The sequence below is a fragment of the Spodoptera frugiperda genome, chromosome 2, assembly GCF_023101765.2.
Source record: "Spodoptera frugiperda isolate SF20-4 chromosome 2, AGI-APGP_CSIRO_Sfru_2.0, whole genome shotgun sequence".
Lineage (NCBI taxonomy): Eukaryota > Metazoa > Arthropoda > Insecta > Lepidoptera > Noctuidae > Spodoptera > Spodoptera frugiperda.
In genome coordinates this window covers 857,588-885,133 of record NC_064213.1, presented here as the reverse complement: position 1 = coordinate 885,133, position 27,546 = coordinate 857,588, and the positions used below count along the sequence as shown (strand labels likewise).

At 41.9% G+C, this 27,546-nt stretch overlaps 2 protein-coding genes across 7 annotated transcripts in view; one reads left to right on the top strand and one right to left on the bottom strand.

Annotated features, from left to right (window-relative positions):
* Positions 1 to 27,546, top strand: part of LOC118269043 (E3 ubiquitin-protein ligase Ubr3) — a 59,124-nt gene that overhangs the window by 23,552 nt on the left and 8,026 nt on the right. For both annotated transcript variants that reach the window (XM_050701064.1, XM_050701072.1), the window contains 17 exons: positions 17,441 to 17,622; positions 19,188 to 19,312; positions 19,720 to 19,862; positions 19,980 to 20,143; positions 20,235 to 20,725; positions 20,803 to 20,915; positions 20,996 to 21,070; positions 21,197 to 21,308; positions 21,570 to 21,709; positions 22,014 to 22,158; positions 22,393 to 22,528; positions 24,678 to 24,912; positions 25,281 to 25,439; positions 25,691 to 25,990; positions 26,076 to 26,295; positions 26,435 to 26,931; positions 27,039 to 27,290. In XM_050701064.1, the coding sequence (XP_050557021.1) occupies positions 17,441 to 17,622; positions 19,188 to 19,312; positions 19,720 to 19,862; positions 19,980 to 20,143; positions 20,235 to 20,725; positions 20,803 to 20,915; positions 20,996 to 21,070; positions 21,197 to 21,308; positions 21,570 to 21,709; positions 22,014 to 22,158; positions 22,393 to 22,528; positions 24,678 to 24,912; positions 25,281 to 25,439; positions 25,691 to 25,990; positions 26,076 to 26,295; positions 26,435 to 26,931; positions 27,039 to 27,290 (3,489 nt within the window). The remainder of the gene's footprint in view (positions 1 to 17,440; positions 17,623 to 19,187; positions 19,313 to 19,719; positions 19,863 to 19,979; positions 20,144 to 20,234; positions 20,726 to 20,802; positions 20,916 to 20,995; positions 21,071 to 21,196; positions 21,309 to 21,569; positions 21,710 to 22,013; positions 22,159 to 22,392; positions 22,529 to 24,677; positions 24,913 to 25,280; positions 25,440 to 25,690; positions 25,991 to 26,075; positions 26,296 to 26,434; positions 26,932 to 27,038; positions 27,291 to 27,546) is intronic.
* LOC118269000 (uncharacterized) lies at positions 774 to 17,124 on the bottom strand. 5 transcript variants are annotated; one of them, XM_035583869.2, is made up of 11 exons: positions 16,887 to 17,124; positions 16,327 to 16,577; positions 5,531 to 5,672; positions 3,771 to 3,908; positions 3,344 to 3,558; positions 2,850 to 2,942; positions 2,110 to 2,237; positions 1,630 to 1,869; positions 1,407 to 1,538; positions 1,124 to 1,293; positions 774 to 1,045 (listed from the first exon to the last, which is right to left on the bottom strand). In XM_035583869.2, the coding sequence occupies exons 1-11, from the start codon at positions 17,107 to 17,109 to the stop codon at positions 855 to 857; spliced, it is 1,923 nt and encodes a 640-aa protein (XP_035439762.2). In that variant the 5' UTR covers positions 17,110 to 17,124; the 3' UTR covers positions 774 to 854. The 5 variants fall into 5 exon arrangements, with proteins under 5 accessions (XP_035439762.2, XP_035439759.1, XP_035439760.1 ...); XM_035583866.2 differs by lacking the exons at positions 16,327 to 16,577; positions 16,887 to 17,124 and adding an exon at positions 13,016 to 13,624; XM_035583867.2 differs by lacking the exons at positions 2,110 to 2,237; positions 16,327 to 16,577; positions 16,887 to 17,124 and adding exons at positions 2,351 to 2,475; positions 13,016 to 13,623.

Below are 27,546 nucleotides of genomic sequence, written 5' to 3'. Positions count from 1 at the left end.
AATAACCGCGACAGATATCATTAAAACGTATTTAATACTCTAGTTAGATCACATCTGAAAACACAACACGCAAGTCACTAATCGTAAACAATAACGTAACGCTAGTTACGAAAACACAACACGCAAGTCACTAATCGTAAACAATAACGTAACGTAACGCGTAGCGTTTTCATTACTATTATACAAACAAAATAGTTTACAAACCCTTATGTAGTTTATTTATGTTAGTTAGAACAGGCCTAGTATTTGTGTGCATGTCGGTATTCTCAATTTTAATGTGCAGTAACAAAGAGATGTTAATTAACCAATGATCTACGTGAAACACTGTTTCTATGACAAATAAGAAGAAGGAAGGAGTGAAGTAGAACCACATAGTTGGTTGTTAAGAAAATTAAGGACTTGTTCGGTGCATCATAGAAGTGAATGAATAACAAAGACCAACCCGTACCTTATAATATTTATTGTTCATATTTGGAGTTGTATGTAGACTAGAAAACTGCAGATAAACGATCTATTTTCTATCGAGACGATACATGCGCAAACAAGATCACATTATTGGAAATAAAAGAAGATTTTTATTATAGAGTAAAATATTGTTATTTTCCACGCGGCGAATACAGTTTCCATGAACTAAAATGTTTACCTCCCTCTGCCACAGTCATGAATGTAAACAGCCAACGTAATGTTATCTTGTTTGATATTAACATCCCTATTGTACATACTCTACCATTGTACGCATACCATTTATTTAATACGAAATAAAACTCAGTACAGGACTTAAAAAATACGTATTATCAAAAGTCACAATTACGCTACATTACAAAATAAAATGAGTATATGAAATTAAAACGTATCTAGTTGACGATAGGCACAAATTCGGTTGTCTCCGATTCGTCAACGAACTCTGACGGGGGTGGTTCTGCTTTCACGTGTTTGGAGTAGTCGTAGGTGATGACCTTCACGCCGATGAAGCCGCCGGAGCCGCGAGCTCCTCTGTGGTATAGCCCGGCGCCGCTCAGTAAGGTAGCGCCTTTGGTATTGAGGGCTGGAAACAACATTCACACAGTCATTTAACCTATCCCCACCAAACTTGTGTTACTAGAACCAATTGTTAGTTAGTTACCTTTGGAAGGCACCACAGGCTGCACGTCAATGAAGGGCACGGTGCTCTGCGCGGCGTCTGCGTCGAAGTCTGAGTGTGTGAACTCAATGTACTGGTCGTGCTGCGAGTCTATGCGCAGCGCCGCGTGCGACCGAGTCGGCAGGTCCGGCTTGTACAACTCTAGACGTGTCCTGAAATTTTACAACATAATAATATGATTTAAACATGCTTTTCTAGTACACTAAATTGTTAAAAGAAAAGTATCTCTCGTCATATACAATTGTTGTAGCAAAGTGCTGCTTACCTCGGTGTGTGTGATCCTTCAGTGTTGTCGTTACTGATCCATTGACTCTTTTCTGGGTGAAGTTTTCCTGTGGTATAGTTGAACGGAGTAGCTCGAATCTCGAAATGTAGATGGGCACCGATCATCCGGAATCTGTAAAAGTAATCGTTTACATGAGTTTTATACAGAATCAAATAGTAGGGGTAGAGTAAATCTTATTTTTGTTTGTTGGTTTTCTTCTCACCTGGCTCCAGTTAAGACGTGACCAGAAGGTGAATCCAACTCGTCCAAGTCAATGGCTCTCCTCTCGTATGTCAGCGTGTGGTAGTCCACACCCTCCAGCACTCCAGCTTGCTCGGGGTCGAACGCTTGGGCCAGCACCTCCTCCGAGGACTCCACGAACCCTCGTTCAACCAGTTTGCCTTGATAGATCTGGATGTGGAACACTTTTCCAAGCTTCACGAGCCGCATTCCTGTCACTACCCTAGAACATAAACTTGATGTTAGTGCGGTCCTACAGTGTGAACTAAGCATTAGATCACCCGCACCCATGCTGTTAACACTAGAGAGAATGTCAGTAGGTAGAATGGCACACGGAATATTAAGCATAATCGGTACACTGCGCTTTCAATTATTTCTGTAAGCCGTATTTACAACGTAAGCCAATGGAATGACATAATGTTGGTTTCAGTCCCGTGTTAGTTACGCTTCCCCGAGTACTGACTTGTTTTCATTAATATCTGCCAACACTTCTCGTAAACTGAAGAAACGTTCAGCCACGCTGGCTTCGTCCTCGCATAGACAAAAGCAATACGAGCAGTGTGTTAGTGTCCATCTCCACCAGGAGTCGACCTTTGAACGAAAAATTTTCATTATAATCTGATCATTTGATTGATATGGGTATGAAGGGGGGGGGGGGGTGTCCCTAAAAGTGTGCGGGTGACCCGGACATTTAAGGGACTAACTTGTTGTTGCTGATGTCTGCCTTCGCTTCCCGGAGGCTGAAGAAGCGGTGGGAGCCGGTCGCGTCATCGCACAGGCACATGCAGTATGAACAGTGCCAGAATAGCCAACGCCACCACGAGTCCACCTGGACATAGCCACTGTATCGTAACACTAGCTTTGGAACTAGTATACATTAAATCAGATACATGTATAATATACATACATACATATATACATATTTACTTCAAAATTATACATTCAGCTGTGATTGATTCCTAGTAATTATATAACGTTTGCTCTAAAGTCTATCCGAGTAATCAGTGAGAAGTCTTGCTATCGCGTTTGCTTTTTGATTTGTTTCCTTAATCATTTGACCTCATTAACTATTCTGCTACGCGGTAGATAAGCCGCGCAGTTTCATTATTACTCTTCTTAAGACCTGTTTGATACCAATATGAAAACTTTTGTAAATAGTTATGACTTTATGAGAATAATGCAGGTAGTGTAAGGAGTTCTCACTTTGGTTGCCCCGAGTCTGCAGCTACCGACCCTGCCCAGTGTGCGTCCGTTCTCATACTCGATCCATTCGTACCGCCTCTGGCTGTGTCGACTCTGTAACATTAAAACAAACACATTTACTCTGATATCTATTCTATATTATTTGTTCGTGATGATTTATCGTGATTCGTTTGTTTACAAACGAGGTCAGGGCGACTGCCACTACAGTTCACTCTATAAAAGTAACAAACAAAGTTTGGTTTTTACTTCGTTTTATTTTGAACTGGTTTTTCCTCTTTGTCTGAATACGTTGTGTGATTATGTGGCATGTTTAATTATAACAACTGTACAATCAGTCTGGATAATTAAGATACAACGACACATCAATTAGACCAATTTAGTTTTACATGAGGATTATCAACTGTGAAGCATTTCTTTGTGTTTGAAATATGCTGTAGTATCGTAACACTCCATGGGAGTTTGTGGGACAGTAGAATCAGTTAAGGTTGACTCACCGCAGGGCAGACCCACATGTCGGAGTCGAGGTACTGGCAGTCGATGATCCTGCCCCTGCACTTGTCCTGCTTGTAGCAGAACTGCTCCATGTAGCAGCCGTGGTTCTCGGTGAGGGTGTAGAAGGCGCAGTTCTCCTTGCACGTGGCGTCGCCATTCATGTCCACTTCGTTCTCCACGTAGCCTTGCAGCAGCCGCGTCACTTCGGCATACGTCGCTGGAAATTGTAAATCACTGATTAGGAACCACGGTCGTCAGTATTGTTTTGTTTGACCTTCGTCTGGTCTAGATACATTGCTGTTCCTTTAGAGCATGACAAAGAGTTGAAAAGCTTTTAATACTGTTTATTGTCTTAAAGAATTTGGACACCCGCAATGTAGACTACACCTAACTACTAACTTCTTGGTACTAGTGTTGGAGTGTACTCACCGCTGGTGTGCACTGGTGGGTCGCACCTGTACAGGTCTCGTTTAGACATAGCCAGCGCTGCCCGCGCCGCCGTCGCAGTCTGGCCTGTCCTTTCCGAATACCTCTGTCTCGTCAAACTTGCTTCTTGTGTGAAGTTGCCTTAAACATACAAAATAGACACTTAAATACATATAATTAGATAACAAAATGCATTATCAGTCAGTTTCCAGCCCCTCCAATACACGCTGAATGTAGAATCAAAATCCGAACCTTTGAAAATGTTATACAAGTTACATGCCTAATTCTGCTACAATAACAAATGTGCCATATTTATACACAACTATATCATGTTCTATATTATTTTGCTAAAACGTAGGTAATAATAGTAGGTAATTAATCTATCCCTGTTGTTATTGTTTTGCGGAGAACATAGTTTACCTATATGTGTGCTAATGTAGGTATAGGTTTTAATTGCGTCATTACTCAGTATCACAAAGTGCAATATACCTTTTTTACAATAAATATTATTGTTGTTTGGTTTTAATGAAGCCGACTATTTATTATTATATCACAAATGTGATTTTAAGTTAATGCAAAAATATATTAGAATACTATTTTTCTAACAACCCTTTAAGTAAATTTCTGGGCTGTTGTAAGAAATCAAAATATTTAATACTTAATCAAGGTGGTGCTGTCTGTTGTACATTATTCTTGCCTTGTATATCGATTGGTATGCACACCATACGATAGAAGAAGTCCAATGAATAATATTACTTATTCACTTCCTGATAAGTTGTTATTTCCTTTTACTACTAGTTTAACTTCAAAGAGGTTGCCCTACCAGGCTTTATTTCTACTTACAATTTAGGGAACACAGGCGTGACAATATGTTAGTTTAATAGTTTTTATAGCAATGTACACCCTTTGTTAAAAACTCAATGCATTTATGCAGGAAAGAGCTTATTTAATTCTGTATTTTTGCATATCATTTTGTTGATATCGCACAAGTGCAACTGCCTGTTTGACGCATCAAACTCATGATTCACGGTTTTCATATAAAGTCACAGTATATTTTAAACTAATTCTGTGTTCAAAATTCAATCTTATGTCTTTATAGGGATTAAGTTGATTTTCATTTTCATAAATCTCTTTTAATATATTGCTTCTGATCAAGTTTCAACTTTATCGTTAATCGCATTAAAGTTCAAGTTTGCTTACACGAATTTTCTAGCGTTTTCACGCGTATGACATGTGTTACTTTCACAGTACCGATGAATGACACTGATTTCCTAGTACGAGTACTCGAGTACTCGTGAATATGTTTGTAGCATTTCAATCAATCACTTAATTGATACTAGGTATGGTTGAATGAATGATTTTACTTATTATACTCTTGACTGTAAACACTTTAACCGTATTATTCCTAAATAACTAACTAGGTTTATAAAATCTTCCTTTCGAATCACGAATTGAGATAAACATTAAACTAAGTTCATTATTATTTGAAACCAGAACACAAACCTCTATCGAAACTTCTACCCTATTTTAAAAATCGATTTACACTTTAAAGCTCTCAATTGCCTAACCAATTACTATAGTCCCTCACGATCGTATTATAAAACTGATTGCACACATCTGCTTGGTATTATTATACGGGCTTTGTAATTATTATAATTGTCATTATATTCGCAGCTGGCATTATATGTATTATGTATAGACTATACAGCGACCACACCACAACAGATGTACAAATTGTTCTATTGGCTGCATATAAAGCTCACCTCTTCCATATATCCTCAGCAGCATCCAAGAGAACTGCATCATGGCGTAACCCTTGATCTCAGTCAGTGCTATGGTGTTGTACATATCGTATATAAGCTGGTGCGGAGACATCTGCAGGTCACACACGTCCGAATCCTCCTCCTGGAATTAATTATGTACATGTAAATATATATCAAACATTTTGTTTGAACTCAAAAACTACTCAACAGTATTTGATACGGTTCACTAATGTATAGGATGATTCATGAGGAAAGTTTTAGTGCTTTATATGTATATTATGTTCTTAGTTTTGTGTGAATTTAATGAGATGAGATTGAGAAACCGGTCTACAGATGTTTTTCCTAGTATAGAAAAAATATTTTACAAAACAGGCCAATGATTACTTTAGTTTTTGTAAATGCTTATAACGATCTAGTGAAAATATTATTGTTCTTGTAGTGATACAGTTTCTCGTAATCTATTCAAAATAACTAGTCGATTGTTCGGATGGGCAAACAAAATAAACGTGTAATGATAACACAACAAAAAAGGAACCGAAATGAAGTCACCATTTAGTCAATGTATAAGTACCTAAATTAATATATTGATAATGTGTAACAGTATTAATAATTGGATATTTAGGTATAAACTTAATATTCATGACTATAAAATGGCTTTCTTTGGCAGTTTTCCTGTTATTGACACTGAGAAAACATGTTTTTTGTTGTTTTATTCCATTGAATATTATGCTAGAAATTCGTAATACAATTTGCAACAAGACTTTGATCCCTATAACAAAGGGAATAAAGTCTGTATCCCTATGTTGATTGAAGTTTATAATTGTGAGATACGGAGTAAAAATGTTTAGTACCAGTCACGCACTGTCCTCATAAAACTAATCATGATTAATTAAGCTAATTAGCCTCAGTTGCTCAATTGTCGTTATACAAACATCAGTGTAATGAGTTTCTAGACTTTAGACATAAACGTTATATGAAATGAACACTAATTTATGAAAGTATGAGAACCTCCTCCTTTTTGGGAAGTCGATTAATGATTGCGAATCACTGTAGGGTTAGTGTTTGGTATTTGTTAAGGTCATATGTACACTGCTGATGTTAGAGTGTGTGTGAGTGTCATATCTAATGACATCCGCCGCCATAAATATAAATAAGTTGATACTATATCCCCCTTATCTATACAACCTCACAAAAAATGCAATACTATTTACAATAATGTTATTTTTTGTGTTATTTTTTGCTGCACTTTGAATTTTTTTTATGCTATTTCTTTTTTTTGTATACGGGTGTTATAATATAGCTCTTAGGTAATGTTCGAATTTTAAGCATTGTACGTTTATCTGTTACTCCTTTTATTTAAAACTGATGCACGTATTCAAATGAAATCTGGCACGTACACAGACTGTCACAGGATACTTATTGTGCACGGGCATGCAAATAGTTAATTATGCAGTAGGTACAGATGTGTAGTGTTGCAAGACATACCAAGTAAACAGAATCATGAACTTATAAGGGATAATTGACGGAATACATCATTTGTAAATGAGACATTCCTATAGCAATTAATCACGGTTCTTTGTTTATGGCAATAAATAAGTATTACCTAATATAATTAGCGAGTGCTGTTAGAATTGTTGTCCTGTTTTGAACAATACGTCTGCCGTTTAGTAACAGTTATAAATAATGTTACATGTCACTTTCTAGTTACGTCCTTACTACAATTACTAGAACGAGTATCGTCAGCATTCTCGCGCGTTTTATAACACTAAATTGCGACCTCAATTTATATTATTTATAATACTTATGTACACTTGTTTTTGGTGTTTATTGAGTGTGCAGAAACACCGATATTTCATTATCACTTTCCGACATTATAAATGATTCCTGCTAATTCATTTAAAACCTGCTTAAGTATTCAAAATATTCGGCGTAACGAATAATGAGGGCACCACAATCAACACGAACAAAACGATTACACAATTAACTTAAACACAAACAAGATATAAATGCGACGTTCTCCAAAAAATAATTGTGTTATTACATCGAAAATGTAAACATGTCTATTGTTGTGCGATTAGCAAGTAAGACACCAACTAAACGTTTCTCGTTATTCAATTTCCCATTGTTGTCATTGTACCCTATATTTGGGTATTATTAACCACTTTACCTGAACTACTGATCGGAATATATCCCCGTGCTCCAAGAATCCATGAATCTTCCTCACTGCTTGAGCTACCGAGGTCTTCGGGTCCATCAGAATAGATTCTGCCATATCCAGCCATTCTTTAACTGGTGCTGGCACCGCACCCGGTGTCGCCTGGTGCCTCACAAACTCCATAAAGTTCATATAGAACCCATCAACGACCTGCAGCTTTTCTGACACTTTATTCCATAACCACGATTTTAATGTGAGTCTCTTAGGCCTTGGTATTAACTCGATTTGCTCGTTCAAAGCGAAGAATGCCTTTGTTAGTTCGACGTCCCCGCCAAGGCCGGAGTCCCTCCACGAAGGGTCCGTCACATTCCTCCATAGCTCCTCTTCTAGATCGTAAAACTTTTGTCGTACTAAATCCGTCGGCGTAAGCTCGGTTGCTAAGCCGATCGCAAACAGCGCAAAAAGCGCTGCTATTCTCATTGTGGCACTGTAAGTGAAACGTTTTGTGACGCGGCACGAGTTACACTGACTGCCGCGAAGTGAGGGGACCGACGGAACGCGGCGAGTGGGGTCGCTCTAGTGGTGTGCGAGAGGTCGATAACCGCTATCGATGCGTATTATTTTAAAATAAAAGCTGACACGATACGTTTTACCCGAATGTCATGACAACTGCGAATGAAAGGCTATACGCATCGATCAGCCTTTTGTTAATTTTCTTTCGTATTTGTCCTTAAAACGTTTTAATAAAATTAGCATGACTCTTTATCGGGAGTCACCATGAGTCCGTTTAATTGTTTATACCACAAGACCTTTCGATTGTTTATCGTGTCGTCGTTTTATTTTAATTGTGTTATAATTTTGGAAACAATTGAAAATAACATATCGAAAGTATTATATTTTTTTAGTAGTTGTATAATTTAATATTAGAACAATTTCATCCGTACCTATCGCGTGAAATATTATATATACATTCGCTACAGCTACCCATATCACTTGTCACATCTAAACAAACTGTATCGATATCGATTAGGTACGCTTTCGTCGGTCCCCATCCCTACGTACCCGCATGTTAATACTCCTAACTCGGCTACAATAAATTTGTGCCTGTTTTGACTCTTGTCGCGTTGGAATAGAATTTAAAATAGCGTAACCTAAGTTACACGCTTAAGTTGGTAACAGTAGCATTGTTATTATTATTTTCTCATTACATGTGCGGTGTCAGCTGGCAACTCCCGCGCAATATGTCGCATGCGTTATATTTTTTACACACATGTCGGAATAACAAACATACTTGTGTTTTCTTTGTCAAGTTCTGTGAATTATATTTACTTAGAAACAGGTCTTGGAAATCTGTACGTAAAATCCGTGCTTCCGGACTGACTCATTCGTAGCAAAAGCTCTTAGTAATACAAAAATTGAAATTCTAGAAACTTATTCATTGAGTGAGCGTGCTCTGATTGACAATCACGTCTTAAAATAACGATAGGTACTAGGCAGCAATAAAAACAAAACATGCAATCATTGTCAACGACTCGATAAACTGAGTCCTTAGTCTTTTATTTGATAGATTTTGTAGAACTAAGCAAATGTGAACGGAACACTGATTCCAATACTGAATGAATTAGCGTCGACACTACATAACTGCACATAATCACGTAATTGGTTACCATTATAATGTAAATTATTACTTTACAATGTTACCGCATTGTTACTAAACTTATGTCATCCATTTAAACGACAAACAAAGGCACTTTTAGAGACCAATGCCTGTTTTCCCCAATTTTTCCTAAATTTTAAAGAATCCTTAAGCTAAGATAGGTGACATGTAACGACATATAGATTTATAAGTGACACCTAATAGTACAAGTAAGGGGTTAGTTTAGGTGTTACGTCACGCTAAATTACTTTTAGTTAACACATGGTTTAGTGGTGGTTGTGACAGTGAGAACGCCCCACACAAAGTTTACTACAGAATTAAGAACGTTACAAACAAGTTACAAGTGACACCCCTACGGCCCGTGCCGGTAAAACAATATTATCATTGATACGACACTGGTATAGTGTTGTGCGTTATGAGGAAGCGCCAATTACTACGTTACCGGTCGGCGGGCGGGTGTCATTTTACTGGGGGGGGCGCTCCATTAAGTGATGACGTCACGATATACTGTCTATGCAAATTTACCTAATTATTATCTAACTTACAATCTGTGTTTTTGAGTGCAATCTAGAAAATCTAAAAAACAATGCTTTTTATCACTTGCTTTAAAATAAATAATCTACAGGAAAACAAACTAAGCACCGTTCAATCGTCTTTTAATTTGTCTCAAACTAATCAGACCAACGCGGGTGTCCTCCTATATAAGTAGATAATTAGGTAATGTCGTCAATATTATTATAAAAATAACCCTACCATTGTGTCACCGATGACACAAACATTACATATCTTACTCGTAAGACAAAGAAATAAAACAGTTCTTCCGTTTTCCTAGAAACATTTGAGGCACGGATTAAAGTGTCGCCAAGATTTCTGCTAATAGGCAAGAACGTGCCTAACAAGCTATTTAGAGTCATCTTATCTTTGCACTATGACGTATTCTAGCTCTTTGTCTCTAACATCGTCCGATTTTCAAGGCATTTTACATTTAAGTGTGGGAGACTCATGCTTAACCCGAGTGATACTACGGTCTCACAGAAAACCGACGTGAAACAAAGCTTGCGTTGTGTTTCGTTGTGAGTGAGTTTACCGAAGGTCCAATTACCCCCTCCCTAATTTTCCCAAACCCCGATTCCCCAACAGCCCTTAAACTCCTAACGCCCAAAAGCCGGCAATGCACTTCTATAGCCTCTGGCCCTACCATCAAGTGACACGTCTGCTTGTTTGCCGGCTTATACATACTTACCATAAAAAAAATATGAAGGAAAAAAATACTTAACAAAACTTAAAGAAAAAACATCCTTCTGTAATACGTTTTCAATGCTTTTTGCCTCATCAATTTTAACTTACGATCAAAGTACATAATCGCAGTCATGTACTGACAAAACAGGTTTACGCACAAAGACAGTTTCCGTACCTACGTACTTACTACTTATAATAAATACGATATCTCCTTGGTACTTGAAACCTGATTTTGTTAAAGGTTTACTGGAAATCTACAAGGCTTGCTACTTTGCTTATTGCACGTAGGTATACAAATGTACACGTAACTGACCTGAATTGATTGACCTGATTCTATGTTTGAGGCTGTACGAAGTTTGCTGGGTCAGCTAGTCTACCTACAAATATGGCCTGTCTTCTCAATAGGCGTAAAATAAAACCTTGTGTCAGTACTGTGTTCCGACGATACGGCAGGTCAATGCCAACCCTGGTAAGGGAAGTATCACAGGACACGATACGACCTTTATCACATCCTCCCAACTTTATCGGAACTCCTAAACTCCATTGTTTAACCCACATCAATGGATGACATTGATTCTCTTCTGATACGTAAACTTACAATACCTTATCTAATCCGACGAATTCTTGGAATCAATTATTTGTATAGATTTATTATTATGTCACCAGCTTTGTCCCGTTACTGCAGTGACCTTCATAATGTGGTGACACTTTTTTCAATTTATAAAATGCAAAAATATAATGTGTAACTTACCACCGTACTCAAGAGTCATTTAATGTTTACTTAACCCAGTCTTAGCAATTGTTTTCGATACAAAATCGTTGCTAAGAAATAGTTTTAAGTAGTAAGTAAGTCATTAAATGTCTCTGAGTTCGTCAGTTAGGAGTTATATCATTTGAATGGCCCTAGAACATCTTGTATGATTTTCTCATCGTTCTATATAACTTTAACTCGCGTAACAACCGACACGCCACGCGTCATATTTTTTTCCTTTCAATCGATGACAGAGTTCTCACAACTCTACAAGTTATTGCTCAATACATTTCTCACGGCATAATATTATGTACTTTGTGATTGTAACACGGAAAACCTATTATTACTCTGAATCCTTTTTTCCATTAAAATTCTCATTTGCTCAGAGCTAAGGATTCTTTCCCAGCGATGTTCCATTATCTGTAAACCATCGCACAGACAGTTATTACATGAATCATTGGCAAAAATGTCTTATTTTCCGTTGTATACTTTCTTACATAGCGCGTATATGAGTCATTGACTTTATGCCAAACACAAAGCCAAACTTACATTATTTAACAAGCATCAGTTTTAATTAAAAGTTTCTTATCTATACAAAACTAAACAATGTTAGACTATTTGATAGTCGATTTAGCATATGTAATGTAATAAAAATATAACCGACATATAGCTATCAGTAACAAACAAATAAAACGTATCTACATAAAATTTTGTTCCCACATCCTTTGAGAGGGGCGTAAAGTTCAAATAAATGTGAGTCGCGGTCAAATCACACTGGGTACAAAGCGGTGACGAAGGAGTTTGAGTGTCAATTGTTTCAAGGATACAGTTATTAGGACCAGCCGAGTGGAGCCCCGGCCCAGACAGAGTTGTTTGAACCTTTTATGAGTCATCCTTTACGGTTAGCCAATCATCTTTTGTGTGACATGTGTATGTTTTTATACTTTCTACAGTCTACATTCGTTTTGAAAATAGTGTACCGTTTTATTCATGATCTTTAAGTAGGCTGACAAAGGCGTTGAAATTAAAATTAGTTTAGGAATTTTATAACTACCGTCTGTTCTGTTGATGGCAGTGTATTCAGATTTTCAGATTTACCACGAATTTGTCGTCAGTTATGTAAATTATATTTACTTAAGACGAAGGTGGTCTAAAAACATCGACCGGTTTCTTGTGTGCCTCTTATTTATTACACTATTAACAATTCCGGCTTTGACAATATTTGCATAAACAAATTTTAAAGTATTTACTCATTGCCTCATTATAAGTATAAATAAAATAATATTGTAGTAACTTTTGTAGTACTGCATAAAATCACTCGAGCAAGAGGGTGTTGTAACAGTGAAAGTACTTAAGTAAGACCTTGGCGGTACTAGAACTAATTCCATTACTCCTAAATCTGTGTCATTGGACATGAAGATATGTATAAAACTAATATTGTGAAGCTAAATTGTACTTATGTTTCGTTCTGTTGCGTGTGAGTCACGTAACAGTTGGCATTGACAACGAAGCCTCTCTTTAATCAATGTTACATTATAATACCCGCATGACCGCTGCTACAGCTAATAATGATACGTACTGACCATTCATGCCTGTTTTATGATGTAGCGTTCGTTCCTAAGCATCGTTAACGGAAATGCACCCAATTGCCTCATAAATTGTTGTGTAATTGTATTTACAAACCGTCAAGTCATCCATAATCAGCTGTAGTAGACCTCGGCCCAACAAGTTCTTGTGAGGAGGAACCACCAACGCGTGCACTCTCTCCAGCAGCCCCGGCAGTGCGCCCGGGTCATGCGACACACACCACTCCGCGAAGTCCTGCAAAGTACTTCGCTCCAGGTTCTCCTGCTGACCTACGTACTCCCGCATCTGTCTGTTGGACCACGCGACACGATTCAACAGGTCTGACATCTCGTGCAGCCGCAGCTCCAGCCTAGTCGGCTTGTTTCCCTTCTTGGCTAAGAATAATGCTATATCACCAACTTTCTGTACACTAATTTCTAATTTTTCTATCGATCGCGAGACGACCGCGAGTCGCGCCATAATCTCCCGCTCTCGCCGGCGGACCACCGGCAGGTCCACCCCGCCGGTCGCATTGAAAGGTTTCCCGAACACATCCCAGGAGTTGAGCACCTCTTCACCAACTTCTTTACCTAGTTTGAGGACGTCGAGGACCTCGTCAACGAGTGCACGCGATGTGTTCGCGAATACGAGTACAACAAGAAGGACGCGAAAGCTGCGCAAGCGTCGAACGGACATGGCGGCTGACGCGCACCCACTGATGTAGCTCACTCGAGGTCGTGGGGTTGCCAACACACAACACAAATTACCAATAACGCAACAATTACATTCACTATTAAATCTTTACAAGAAAAAAAAATATTAAAAAATAACTTAGAAGTTACTTTTCGTATACTTCGTATGAGTTATTACATTAATTCAATAACGCGTCTAAGCACTGACTCAGTGGTGTGATACCGTAGAACTGACCGAGCAACTTTAATATATTTTACCGTTTCTTTATCTCAGAGCGTTCTCATTGGTGGGACCTTATTTACCAAAATGTTAGTGAAAGTTGTTCTTAACTATAGATACAGTTACTGTTGTAATTACTTTTATCTGTCATCGGTTTCTGTTTAAATACAATTAATAGATAAATATAATAATTAATTCAGAATAATATAATAAGAACAAAAATAAATGTCGTTATATGTACAAAACAATTTTAGACGAAATTATTTAATATTTGTTATAATTTGTATAGTTAAAGTCCGCGATTGAGGCAAATGGTTAGTGTGTCTGGCAACACTGCTCCGTCGTTAAGCACGCGTTTACCCGCGCCCTCGTATTGTCAACAAACAAACAGACTTTGGAACACTTTCCATTTCTTTTGTCGTACGATAACATACTTTGGACCCTTTACGATAAAATAGTTTTTGTGTTGGAATTTTTATTAAGGTATGTTAGAGCAAAAGTAATATGTTAATGGCAGTAAAGTAGATGTTAGTTCATCAAGTTAGTATAATAATAATAATTCTGCTATACATTTTTAATATATTATTTTATTATTATCTGATTGCTATGTTGCTAGTTAAACTCATTGTATTCTCATTTAGTGGGCACGTTACTGTACTCATTGTCACATACATTATACTTGAATACTGTGCATATCTTTAATTGATGGAAACACTAGTCTGTATCTCTGTATTTTTCTACTTTGAATGTATATAATATGTAGTTTCTTATAAATAAATAAAACTGACTAGTTAGTGTAACTAAACATTCCGATAGGATACTATTTAAAAAATACTACTTTATTATGATTAGCATGCATTTTTTTTATTTAGATAATGTTTTAATAAGTTTACTCCTTATCGAGTCTCCAGCATTATTGAAACACCAACAATGCAAAAGGAATAAATCTCGCTTATTTTTATAGTTCATTGTTAATCAGACTATTTACTGTAGGTACCTACATTGCGTGGATCATAATTACTGCAACCTTGCATTTAAGCGATTCAAAGAAACAATTTTGCTAACATGAGGTCTTATTACAGACAGCTTATCTGTATATGAAACTTGAAACATTAAATGCATATTTTATGCAGGAGTGTTAAGGACAATATTTTTTTTATAAGACCTTCGCATATGCCACAATCTCCCTTAACGCTGCAACTCCTGTAAAATAGGATCTACAGTAGAAACCATGTAAACACCGAAACACTGAAATCCGGCGCGTCCCAGGGACATGAATGACAATCTTAGATACCGCAACGAAATAAATCAAAAGATATTATTAGAGGAGAAGAAAATTAATACGATAATTTCACTTCCTTGTTAAAAAGTTAATAAATGGTTATGTAATAGAAGAAGGGCAGGACAAAGGCCTCCCTACGAGTAGGGAGGCCTTTGCCCTGCAGTGGGACAACCATGGCTGAAAATATAATAAAACAGAAGCCTGCGTTGATTGTGATTAGTGTTTGGTTATTCAAACGCTTGAGATAACATCGAATCTCGTCCCCGAGGCATTTATAAGGCAAACAAAATGTATGCAGCAACATACTTTGGAGTTGTTTACATCCTGGCCGAGTGAAGAATGTAATCAAATTGATTCATTATTTCACTTCGATAAATGCTTTATTTACTTCGAATGCACTGTCTCGCTGGTCGAGTGGTTCCAAGTTTTTTCTGTTTATTGGGTACTTTGTTTTTCAAAACGTACTCAATATGAAATAGCTAGGAGTTTGGATCGTCTAATAGTTACAAGCCAATCATACAACGTAACGAAGAAGAACGATTTTCATTCAAAAATACTAAGATCTGGGGTCTCCAAAATAACACCTAATGTTGACAAGCTCCCACTGTTACTAGATACTTCTTTATCGCCACCAGTCGTGAGTGGAAACGTCTTGTTAAATTACGAATGCGTGCACAATCTTTGGTCGCAAACTACCGTTCGTATGAATAAAGTAAACAATACGAACCGCTGTCAATGTTGAGTAGAAACATCTATAAACAATATAAAAAAAACAACACACACATACGAACAGCTAATGGTGATTGATCACGTATTTTCACTGGAGGCGAAAGTGCAGATTAAATGTTAGTTATACGCATTAACTCGCAAAGAGTAAACGATTTGATAATATCCAGTGTCTCTTCAGCAACCGGTGACCGTCCACAATTTTTTTTTAGCACACGGCCCACCTGATGGTAGATGGTTACCGTGGCCTATGAACGCTTGTAACACTTGGGGCATTACATGCGCTTTGCCGACCCTCAAGAAACCTATTTACTTCCTTCTTGAAGTATCCCATATTGTAGCCTACTGGGAAAACCGGCAGGGAGTTCATTCCACAATCGGAGGGTCTGAGGAAGAAAAAGTCCTCTGAATCCTGTACGGGACCATTTTGGCTCCAACGTGTGATAGAAAGAAGAAAAACGCACTATATTATAAGTAACATACTAAAGAATCTAAAGTAGTTACATACCGTAAACTTGTAGACTAGTTGTAGAAGTCCCTGGCTCCCGAACAGGGGACTGACGAGCGTTCGCATCCTCTCCATGAGTCCGGCAACTGCTGAATGGTCATGTGACACCACCCACTCCGCATAGTCCACTAGCAGGTCGGACTCCAACTCCTGAGTCTCCCTCACGAACCTGTTCAACTGCTGGTCGAGCAGTGCTATCTGACCGACCACATCTGTCCATTCCAATAACCTCATTTGCAGTGGTCCTTTGGCTGGAAAATATTTGTGATATTATTTTCTTATAAGTTTTTTAATCTATAAGTAGAATTTTATCAAAATAAGTTCAGTGGCTTTCGTGAAGACTTACTTAACTACTTATATGCAAAATTTCATAGAAATTAGTTCAGTCGTTTAACTAACATTTGTAAAAAATACCTAAGGTAAAAACAAACATCACGTATTAACTGTTAAAACTTATCAAAAGTCTACAATACGGCACAGTTATTGATTGATTTCTATACTAGCTACTTGCAACGATCCACGGAGGTTCCAAATAAATAAATTAATTCACATTCACTCACCTTTCACCATCAATTTTTCTAACGAAGGATTACTCTTAATGAGGTTGTCTATATTATTTTCCGCCATTCCTTTATACTTGGCATGGTACTTCGTAATTAGGGACAGAGCTTGTGATGCTTCGGTAATGTCCTCGTCCATTGCAACATATTCACTAAAACCATTTTTTATCGCGAAAACAACGAGAAGGAACAGTAGGTAGAATGTTTTGATACGTCCCGCCATCCCGACGTCTGTAAGGGGCACTGATGGACAATAATGTATATTTAGACGGAAGGGACGCTGTTATCTCAGCGTGACCCTTGTTCACCTTTCTATCTTTGCAGAATTGTAATGTTTGCACGTTTGCGACCCTACAGATTTTTTGTAAACAGTTTTTAAACTCACTTTTTATACAAATGTCTTGGGTTCAATATACATAATGTTCAAACAAAGTAGCATATAATTTTAAATTGTGTTTAAGTTTTAGCAAATAACATCATCCCCTATTTTGTACAGAAGAATTGACTAACTGTCATGTATTTCCATCCTACATAATATATGTCTTCTTCCACAGAGTTTGTTCTACGAGATACTAGCAGGCGTATGGGTGCGCAACGGTCTGCAGATCAAGGGGCAAGCCATGACCTACATCCAGGCGAACTTCTGCAACTCCATGGTGGACATGGACATCTACTGGCTGCAGGTGTGCGCCGCGCATCTACCGGCCGATCAGTTCCTCGACATGTGCATTGATATGTGAGTCTATTGTATTAAACCTTTACTAATTAGTCTGGAGTCCTAATCGTGCCGATAAATGGCAAAGGTGGTTGGTACTTTTCTGTTAAAAATGAATTAAAGGCGATTAGACAATAATGGACAACTTTGTGTAGAACTTAAAAATGCCGATCATCCGGGACACCAATCAAATATTCAGCAAGTGGATGATCAATATTAGACCAGAATTTAGAAATAATTTTGCACTCCTAATCCATGAAGCCCTTTTAAAATACATAAATAAAAAACATTGTATTCTTCTTACCTACTTACTGCTTTTAACAACAAAATGAAACTCAGGAACCGGAACACATTTTATAATAATAATTATTAAAGTTACTATAAAAAAGAACTACATTGTTATATCCAAGTACTGCAGTCAAGTAGCACTGTTCACGTTTCCGTTAATCACAAAACTAAAGACACACAAAGCGGGTAATTGTGTTAATATAAATTATTGTAATTATTACACGAGAGTATTCACAAAACATCACATTGTTCCGTAACGCGGTTGTTAAATAATATCTATATTATGTTCTTACTAGCTTTTGTCCACGGCTTCACTCGCATTCTCGCGGGATTGAGGGCAGATTTCCAGAAAAAATATGCATTTTTTTTACAAATAGTCAAATTACCGATTTTTAGCTTTCTGTCTAGAAAATTGTGAAATATTCCATTCAAACTTTCACACATAGCGCTGGGAATAAGGCGGTTAGAAAGAGACAAAAAGTAGTCTACGTCACTTTTCATCACTTAAACAACTCAACTATCTTTATTTAAAAAATCACGTCAATTCACGTCTCTCCGTTTTGCAGTAAAAAACGGACAAACAAAGAGACACACTTTCACATTTATAATATTAGTATGCATTACATTTATTGAATCATTCTATTTTAAGAATGGTAGGGTTCTACTTTGGGGGCCTGGCATCTTTACAATACCTCTTATATTTTATTGACCTTACTCGCAGGATGTGGGTACTTATTTATAAACTCTTTATGCACCATACTCGTCCTCTTTCATCAAGATGAATGTCTTTCTTCTAATAATATAAAGTATTTTAAATTAAATTGTAAAACTTGTGTAAGCTATTAGTGTTGTTTGGTTAAATTAAATGCAATCTGATTTATGTTTTTATTCTAAGTTATTGCGAGTCGGTGTAAACCATTATTCAATTATTAACCGATTTCATAAAAGTATTTTTTTGTCGTCTTTCAAGCATTATTTATTTTGAAAATGGCAACATTTTCGTTTCTTACGTAGGGAAGTCCCTATCATTTATAAGTAAGTAGATTACTCGAATGTTTGTAAATGGACTCAATATATGAATATCATTATTGTAATGTAAGGTCATAACTCATAAATGATCCATTATAAACATCATAAACAAGCGATAATGTATCTTATTAATGGAAGAATGTAAAGCTTATTTTTGTGTGAAGAGACACAACATGTTACATAACTACATTCACAAAACGTTTTATATATGTGTGATAAAAGAAGAAACATAATTAATGTGTATTATAATGTTGTCAACTTGTTCGCAGGTTCGGATGCCGCGAGTGGCTGAGTATGATGCCGATGTCTCCCGCGCAGGCGGCGGAGCAGGACGCCATGGTGGAAGGCCTGCTCACCTTCCTCGCAATACTAGTGTCTTCTAGAACTAACCTAGGTAAGTTACCTGGAAACAGAAATTATATCTATGCTAATATTATAAACTCTTCAAGTTTGTTTGATTGTTTGTTTATTTGAATGCGCTAATCTCCGGAACTACTGGTCTGATTTGAAAAATTATTTTTGTGTTGAATAGTGCATTTATCGAGGAAGGCTATAGGCTAAAACAACACGCTATGACCAATAGCAATCAAGCAGAGCGGGTGAAACCGCGCGGAAGTAGCTAGTATAGAATAGAATCAGGCGTTACTTTGCGGAAATCCATGCTATACTAACAATACTTTTATTTAGTTTTAGAATAAGCGGAATTAAAACTAAAAAGTCTTGCTGTATTGTTATAACAGAAATGATATATTATTAAAAGTAGTGATAGATTGATTCTTATTGTCATACGATCTGGCGCAGGTAATGACGAGCTAACACAGTCGCGGCTCGAGGTGAGCACGCTACTGGCCGCGGGCGACAAGACGCACTCGCAACTACTCGAGCTCATGCCCGAGAGGTCGGGCAACGCACACACTAGGAATTTTGAAACTGTTCTCAAAGAGGTGAGTTCTAATTTTTTATTTAACCACATATTTGTGTTCGAATTGTAGATGTATGATCTTCTAAACTATGCGTCCTATTTATGTGGTAGTTTCTTATTGTATGGTTTTGTTGTACAGTTGTCGACATACCGTCCACCACCCAAAGGCTCCGAGAACTTGGAACAAGGTTTATTCGTGCCGAAGCCCATCGTATGGGAGCAGTACTACGATCCACTACATGTGCTGCGTCGAGCTGTGCACCGGAGGGACTTCCACGCGTCCATGGAACGATTCACTGCTTAGTGAGTGCCAAGTATTGTTGTCATCATGTTGGCTCGCGCGTAGTGTGATTCGTGTGGAATGAAGGTAACATGTTTAATTGAATTCGTGCAGCGTACGCGAGAAGCAGAAGTCGGAGGGCACGCCGGAGAGTACGTCCCGCGCCAGCGGCGTGCTGTGGCCCCCGCTGCGCGGCGCGGGCCCCATGGCGGGCGGCGCGGACGGCGCGGGCGACCCGCGCGCGCTGTGCGCCAGCGGCGTGCTGCACGGCGCGCTGCTGGCCGTGCTGCACCGCGGCGTGCACCGGCGCGCGCCCGACGCCGCGGCGCCGCACGCGCCGCCCGACCACGTGCTGGCGCTGGCCACGTACCTGCTGGCCGTGGCCGCCGACCTGCTGGCCGAGCGCGCGCTGCAGTGCCTGGGCGACGTGGCCGTGGCCGAGCCGGCGCGCGCCGCCGTGTCGGGCGTGCCGCTGCTGGGCGCCTTCGCGGGCGGCGCCGTCTGCGACAACGCGCGCACCGTCGTGGGCAGCGTGCCCGCGCGCCCGCCCCGCGCCCCGCACCACGCCTTCCCCGCGCACTACACGCACCACCACCACTCCGACAGTACGTCACTCTCTATCGCTACTAACTACTTATTGCTTACGTCACTATGTTTCTCTACAACCTCACTGTTGCCGCAGGTGACACGGAGTGGGAGCCGTCGGAGACGGAGACCACGCGGATACCGCTCCTCACTACGTCCACATCGCTGCCCGCCACCAGCACTGCGCTAGCCGTACCTACATCTCTACAGGTGAATGTCCTACTATATCATAATAATTGACAAACTCCTAATGATGGAATCACATACAATAACAATACGTCTCCATACAGGTGGCTCGCGGCGACTCTATGACAGATGACCAGTCAGACGGTGGCGGCGACGCGCCACAAATACGAGCATTAGAGGTACGACATACATTCATATTACTCTAATATTATAATAGCAAAGTCTTAGAATGAATATTCAAATAGCTAAAGTCGCCAATACCCGGTAAGCCACATAGTACTTATTGTATTCTACATATAATACAGGATGTATCGGACGACAGCCAAGCGCTAGCGCTACAGACATTCGACGAAGAGATGAGTCTTGCCATCGCCACCTCTTCCGACCTGGACACGCCCCCTGTACCTATCGATTACGGTAAGCGTTCTTTACTCGTATAGATTAAGACTTATAAAAATCATAATCATCAATTTTTTTTTATAATATCACTTCTCACACATTCAATTAATCTACAAGTACACATTAAGGCCTAGTTTACGAAAATGCGGGGCGTTGGGCGGTTCGATTCGTATCGATCCTGAAATTAAATACATTAGTACGCACAGCGATTTGACATCGCCGTGTACATATTAGGAGATTTCAGATCCAAATCAATAATTTGTATATCTGTTTGTGCAGACATGTCAGGCGAGGAGTGGAGCGTGTCGGTCCGCGGCGCGCAGGGTGCGCTGGCTGCGCCGGCGCTGCAGGCCGCGCTGCCGCCCGCGCCGCTGCCCGCGCCCGGGCCCCACCACGCACGGCCCTCCACCAGCAACCAGGTACTGTTTCAGTGTAGCTGCTCATTTACCTGTATCACCTAGTCGAACAGATCATCTGAAGGTAAGCAATCAACACCAGAGGAGTAACAAGTGCGTTGCCAGACTTTTGAATTGGAAATTAGAGAATTGAAAGAAAAGAAAGAAAGAAGCAGTTTATTTGCAATATTGAGAGATTTAGTGATTGTAGAGGAGAGTGTTGGACTTCTGGTAACCTTACTTGTGATGCAAAACGCCGGTTTTAATTAATTGATCTAATTGAATTAAGAATAGGAGAAACCAATATTAAACCATAATTTGCTATCAGGTACAACTACACACGCAATCAGAAGACACGATCCCAGTGAACGAGTCCATTATATCGCTGCTGCTCAAGCTGCACTCGCAACTGTCCGGCAGACTCGACTCGTTCTCCCTGGACGAGCCCGCGCCAGACACACAGGAACCTATCGGTAAGGGACATGTGGAATATCAATTACTATCATTTGTCAGTAAAAGATATATCTACGATGTAGCGAACGTCACACAACACTGCCCATAATTATGAGCCCCTGGCTTGACTTGAAATTAATCGAGTTACCTCGTCAGACAGTTAACAGAATTACTATCATCATAGTGTAATTTGTTGTTTAGTTCGGTGTATTTTCTATGGTCTATTTTAATAATAAATATGTGTGGTTGTATAGGAGACGGTCCGTACTTCATCGGCAACGTTCTTCGCAAGCTAGCCGCGCTGGACGCAAGATGCGGCGCCGCCATCGCACACGTGCGGCACTCGCTCTGGCCGCACCAGCGGGAGCGGCAGGCCGAGCAACGGGCACGGTAACTACACACATACATACATACATACATACATACATACATACATACATCGCACACGTGCGGCACTCGCTCTGGCCGCACCAGCGGGAGCGGCAGGCCGAGCAACGGGCACGGTAACTACACACATACATACATACATACATACATACATACATACATACATACGCACACGTGCGGCACTCGCTCTGGCCGCACCAGCGGGAGCGGCAGGCCGAGCAACGGGCACGGTAACTACACACATACATACATACATACATACATACATACATCGCACACGTGCGGCACTCGCTCTGGCCGCACCAGCGGGAGCGGCAGGCCGAGCAACGGGCACGGTAACTACACACATACACACATACATACATACATACATACATACATACATCGCACACGTGCGGCACTCGCTCTGGCCGCACCAGCGGGAGCGGCAGGCCGAGCAACGGGCACGGTAACTACACACATACATACACATACATACATACATACATACATACATACATCGCACACGTGCGGCACTCGCTCTGGCCGCACCAGCGGGAGCGGCAGGCCGAGCAACGGGCACGGTAACTACACACATACATACATACATACATACATACATACATACATACATCGCACACGTGCGGCACTCGCTCTGGCCGCACCAGCGGGAGCGGCAGGCCGAGCAACGGGCACGGTAACTACACACATACATACATACATACATACATACATACATCGCACACGTGCGGCACTCGCTCTGGCCGCACCAGCGGGAGCGGCAGGCCGAGCAACGGGCACGGTAACTACACACATACATACATACATACATACATACATACATACATACATACATCGCACACGTGCGGCACTCGCTCTGGCCGCACCAGCGGGAGCGGCAGGCCGAGCAACGGGCACGGTAACTACACACATACATACATACATACATACATACATCGCACACGTGCGGCACTCGCTCTGGCCGCACCAGCGGGAGCGGCAGGCCGAGCAACGGGCACGGTAACTACACACATACATACATACATACATACATACATACATACATACATACATCGCACACGTGCGGCACTCGCTCTGGCCGCACCAGCGGGAGCGGCAGGCCGAGCAACGGGCACGGTAACTACACACATACATACATACATACATACATACATACATACATACATACATCGCACACGTGCGGCACTCGCTCTGGCCGCACCAGCGGGAGCGGCAGGCCGAGCAACGGGCACGGTAACTACACACATACATACATACATACATACATACATACATACATCGCACACGTGCGGCACTCGCTCTGGCCGCACCAGCGGGAGCGGCAGGCCGAGCAACGGGCACGGTAACTACACACATACATACATACATACATACATACATACATACATACATACATCGCACACGTGCGGCACTCGCTCTGGCCGCACCAGCGGGAGCGGCAGGCCGAGCAACGGGCACGGTAACTACACACATACATACATACATACATACATACATACATACATACATCGCACACGTGCGGCACTCGCTCTGGCCGCACCAGCGGGAGCGGCAGGCCGAGCAACGGGCACGGTAACTACACACATACATACATACATACATACATACATACATCGCACACGTGCGGCACTCGCTCTGGCCGCACCAGCGGGAGCGGCAGGCCGAGCAACGGGCACGGTAACTACACACATACATACATACATACATACATACATACATACATCGCACACGTGCGGCACTCGCTCTGGCCGCACCAGCGGGAGCGGCAGGCCGAGCAACGGGCACGGTAACTACACACATACATACATACATACATACATACATACATACATACATACATCGCACACGTGCGGCACTCGCTCTGGCCGCACCAGCGGGAGCGGCAGGCCGAGCAACGGGCACGGTAACTACACACATACATACATACATACATACATACATACATACATACATCGCACACGTGCGGCACTCGCTCTGACATACATACATTTTGCTCATCATCATCATCATTGTCATCGCTCGAAAAACGGTTACATAAAAAACAACATGTCCTTTGTCCAATCACAATTTTACGACGTACTCAGTTCTTCTGCATCAGAAGAGAAAGTAAATTTTTAGGTAGTTACAAACCAAACTTATTTCTGATACACAGAGAACGTCGTGAAAAAGAGGAGCGATCCCGTCGCGCCCGGGAGCGGCAAGCGCAAGTGATGCGGGACTTCCAGCGGCGGCAGCAGCAGTTCATGTCGTCCATGCACGGGCTGGACGAGCCCGGCGCCATGGACTGGGACGAGGACGCGCTGCCCAAGGACTACGACTGCGTCATCTGCAACACCACCGCGCCCACCACGCCCGCAGACCCCATCGGACTCGTCGTACTGCTGCAGGTACTGTAATGTTACACTATACATTATATGTTATGACAACATGTTACAGGTTAGTACAGCAAACGAACACAGCGGTCACATAACATGCACGTCTTGAATGTTACGATCATATGCTTATGGCCAGCTTAGAATATTTTTCTGATATGAAAATGGGGTATTTATGACTCAAAAAATGATAAGTGTTCTATATTACATTAAATTGTAATATTTATAAGTGTTGTATAGTATAGGACATCCTTATGTTTAGCCAGGAATTGTCTATTGTTGAATTAGAACCTTTTAGAGTCGTGGTTTGCTATACTTAACATTGCATTTCAGAAAATTTTAGTGTTGAAGTTTAGTTTAGTCACGCATTGTATCGTTTCCAGTCGACGTCGGTGCTGGGCCACCGGCGGCGCGCGGGCGGCGGCGACGCGCGGCTGGCGCTGTCGGAGGCGGAGCGCGCGCGTCTGTTACAGCAGCACGACACCACCGCCGCCGCGCACCACTACCGCCTGCACGACGACCTGCACCAGCACTTCGACCAGGTACGTCCTCGCGTTACATGTCATACGTTGTATAAGTGTCCGAAATTAATGGCTATCCTATCTATTAAGTTTTATGACTAAATTATTTAATTAATTTTGATACAGTTTGATATTGGTATAGACTTTCATTTATTGAATAGTTTGGAGGGAAATGCACGATAAATCTAAGTTTACACTTGTGTTATCTATCATATGAATCCATTATCATATGGTAGTGGTGAATAGCGTGTAAAGCTGTAATGTCGGTGCAGGAGTCGTGGCTGGTGTCGGTGTGCGTGGGCTGGGAGGGCGGCGTGCACGTGCAGTCGTGCGGGCACCACCTGCACCTGCGCTGCCTGCACGCCTACCTGCGCGCGCTGCAGGCGCCGCAGCGCCCGCACAACCTGCACGTGGAGCGCGGCGAGTTCCTGTGCCCCGTGTGCCGCCAGCTCGCCAACTGCGTGCTGCCGCTGGCGCCGCGCCCCGCGAGACCCGCCCCCCGCGCGCCGCGCTCGCACCAGGACACCGCGCGCACGCTGCAGGACCTGCTCGACCAGGAACATCCGCCACCCGTACGTAGCTTACTACCAACTCGTGCTGTAGCTTCCAACTAGTCTAGCATCTAGTATAAAACTATATTCTTTATATACAACACAGGCACCGAGTCGACTATCGGAGGCGATGGGTAAGGCGATGGAGGACATGACGGCGACGGCGGGCGGCAAGCTGAAGCAGCGCTACGGGTCGTCGCCGGCCGCCATCTTCACGTTCGTGGCGTCGCTGGTGCGCACCAACCTGGAGTGCGAGCTGGTGCAGCGCGGCGGCACGCTGCAGACCGTCGTCGCGCCGCGGTACAAGCTGCGCAACGAGTGCATCGGTACGTTGCTGTAACAAGTTTACATTCGTAGCGCACTGATGATATTTGATCGTAGAATATTTTTAATGATACAATTAATAATCTTGGAATCTCATTGTGTTAGTGTATATCTCGTGATTAATGAGAAATGTGTTTGCAGTGCCTTTACTGGTAGTGGCGGGCGCCCACTCCCGCGTGTTGGCATCGGCGGGCGCCGGGTTCGGTGCGGCCGACGCGTGGCGCCTGCTGGCGCCCGGAGACGAGGCGGCGGGGGCCGCGGGTGCCGCCGTACTGTCGGGGGCGCCGTCGGCGCGGCCCGTGCCGCTACTGCTGCGGGACCCGCTGGCGCTGCTGATGCACTTCCTGCTGCTGGCGCCGCCGACGCCGCCGTACCTGGACATGGAGGAGTTCACGTGCATCGTGCGCGTGCTGTACTCGCTGAGCTACTACCAGGTGGTGTGCCAGCTCATCGCGGGCTACAGCGCGGAGGGCCGCGCGGCGCTGCTGGGCGGGGCGCGGCCCGGCGAGCCGGCCGGCCTGCGCCCCGCCGCGCGCCTGCTGCTGGCCGCGCTGGCCGGCTCCGACCTCTTCACGGAGGACGGCCCGCCCGCGCCCGGCCCGCACGAGCTGCCCGACCTACACGCCATGGAGAAACAGGTACGCTACACATACCTACACACGTGACGTCTTTCAGTGCTATGAGCCAACATAACGTAAAGTTTACCTTTATTATAATCAAATTAACCATTTTCTCACATGTACAGGTGCAAGATCTTCTCCTCCCGTTCCTGCGTATCTCAGCATTACTCCGCCACCACCTGTACGGCAGCGAACTCCCCGAAGTATCGACCCCGCGGCAGGAGTTCGTTCGACTCGCGTATTACCTGGAGCTGGTGACGGAGGGCATGGAGTGGAGCGAGTGGTCCGCCGGACGAGCGCTCTGTCCGGACTCCGCCACCGCCGCCCGGGCCTGGGCCAGGCAACTCGGGGCTGCGGCCTCACGGGGACAACTAGCGGTTAGTACTATATTGCCAATTCGTTGCTGAACATAAATCACTGTAATAGTTAATTCAATCTAATAAGCTAGATAGCTTGAATATTTGAATCTCAACATGTAATAAAATTTTGATAGGCATTAACAAATTCAATTCAAAGTTAGTTACCATTTTATCCATGATGTTATGTTTAAAAATTGATCACGTCATATTGTGATGCTTCGAAGCAAAAAGATGCAGCGAATGATATGAGTACAAGTAGCACTCGACGAACGAA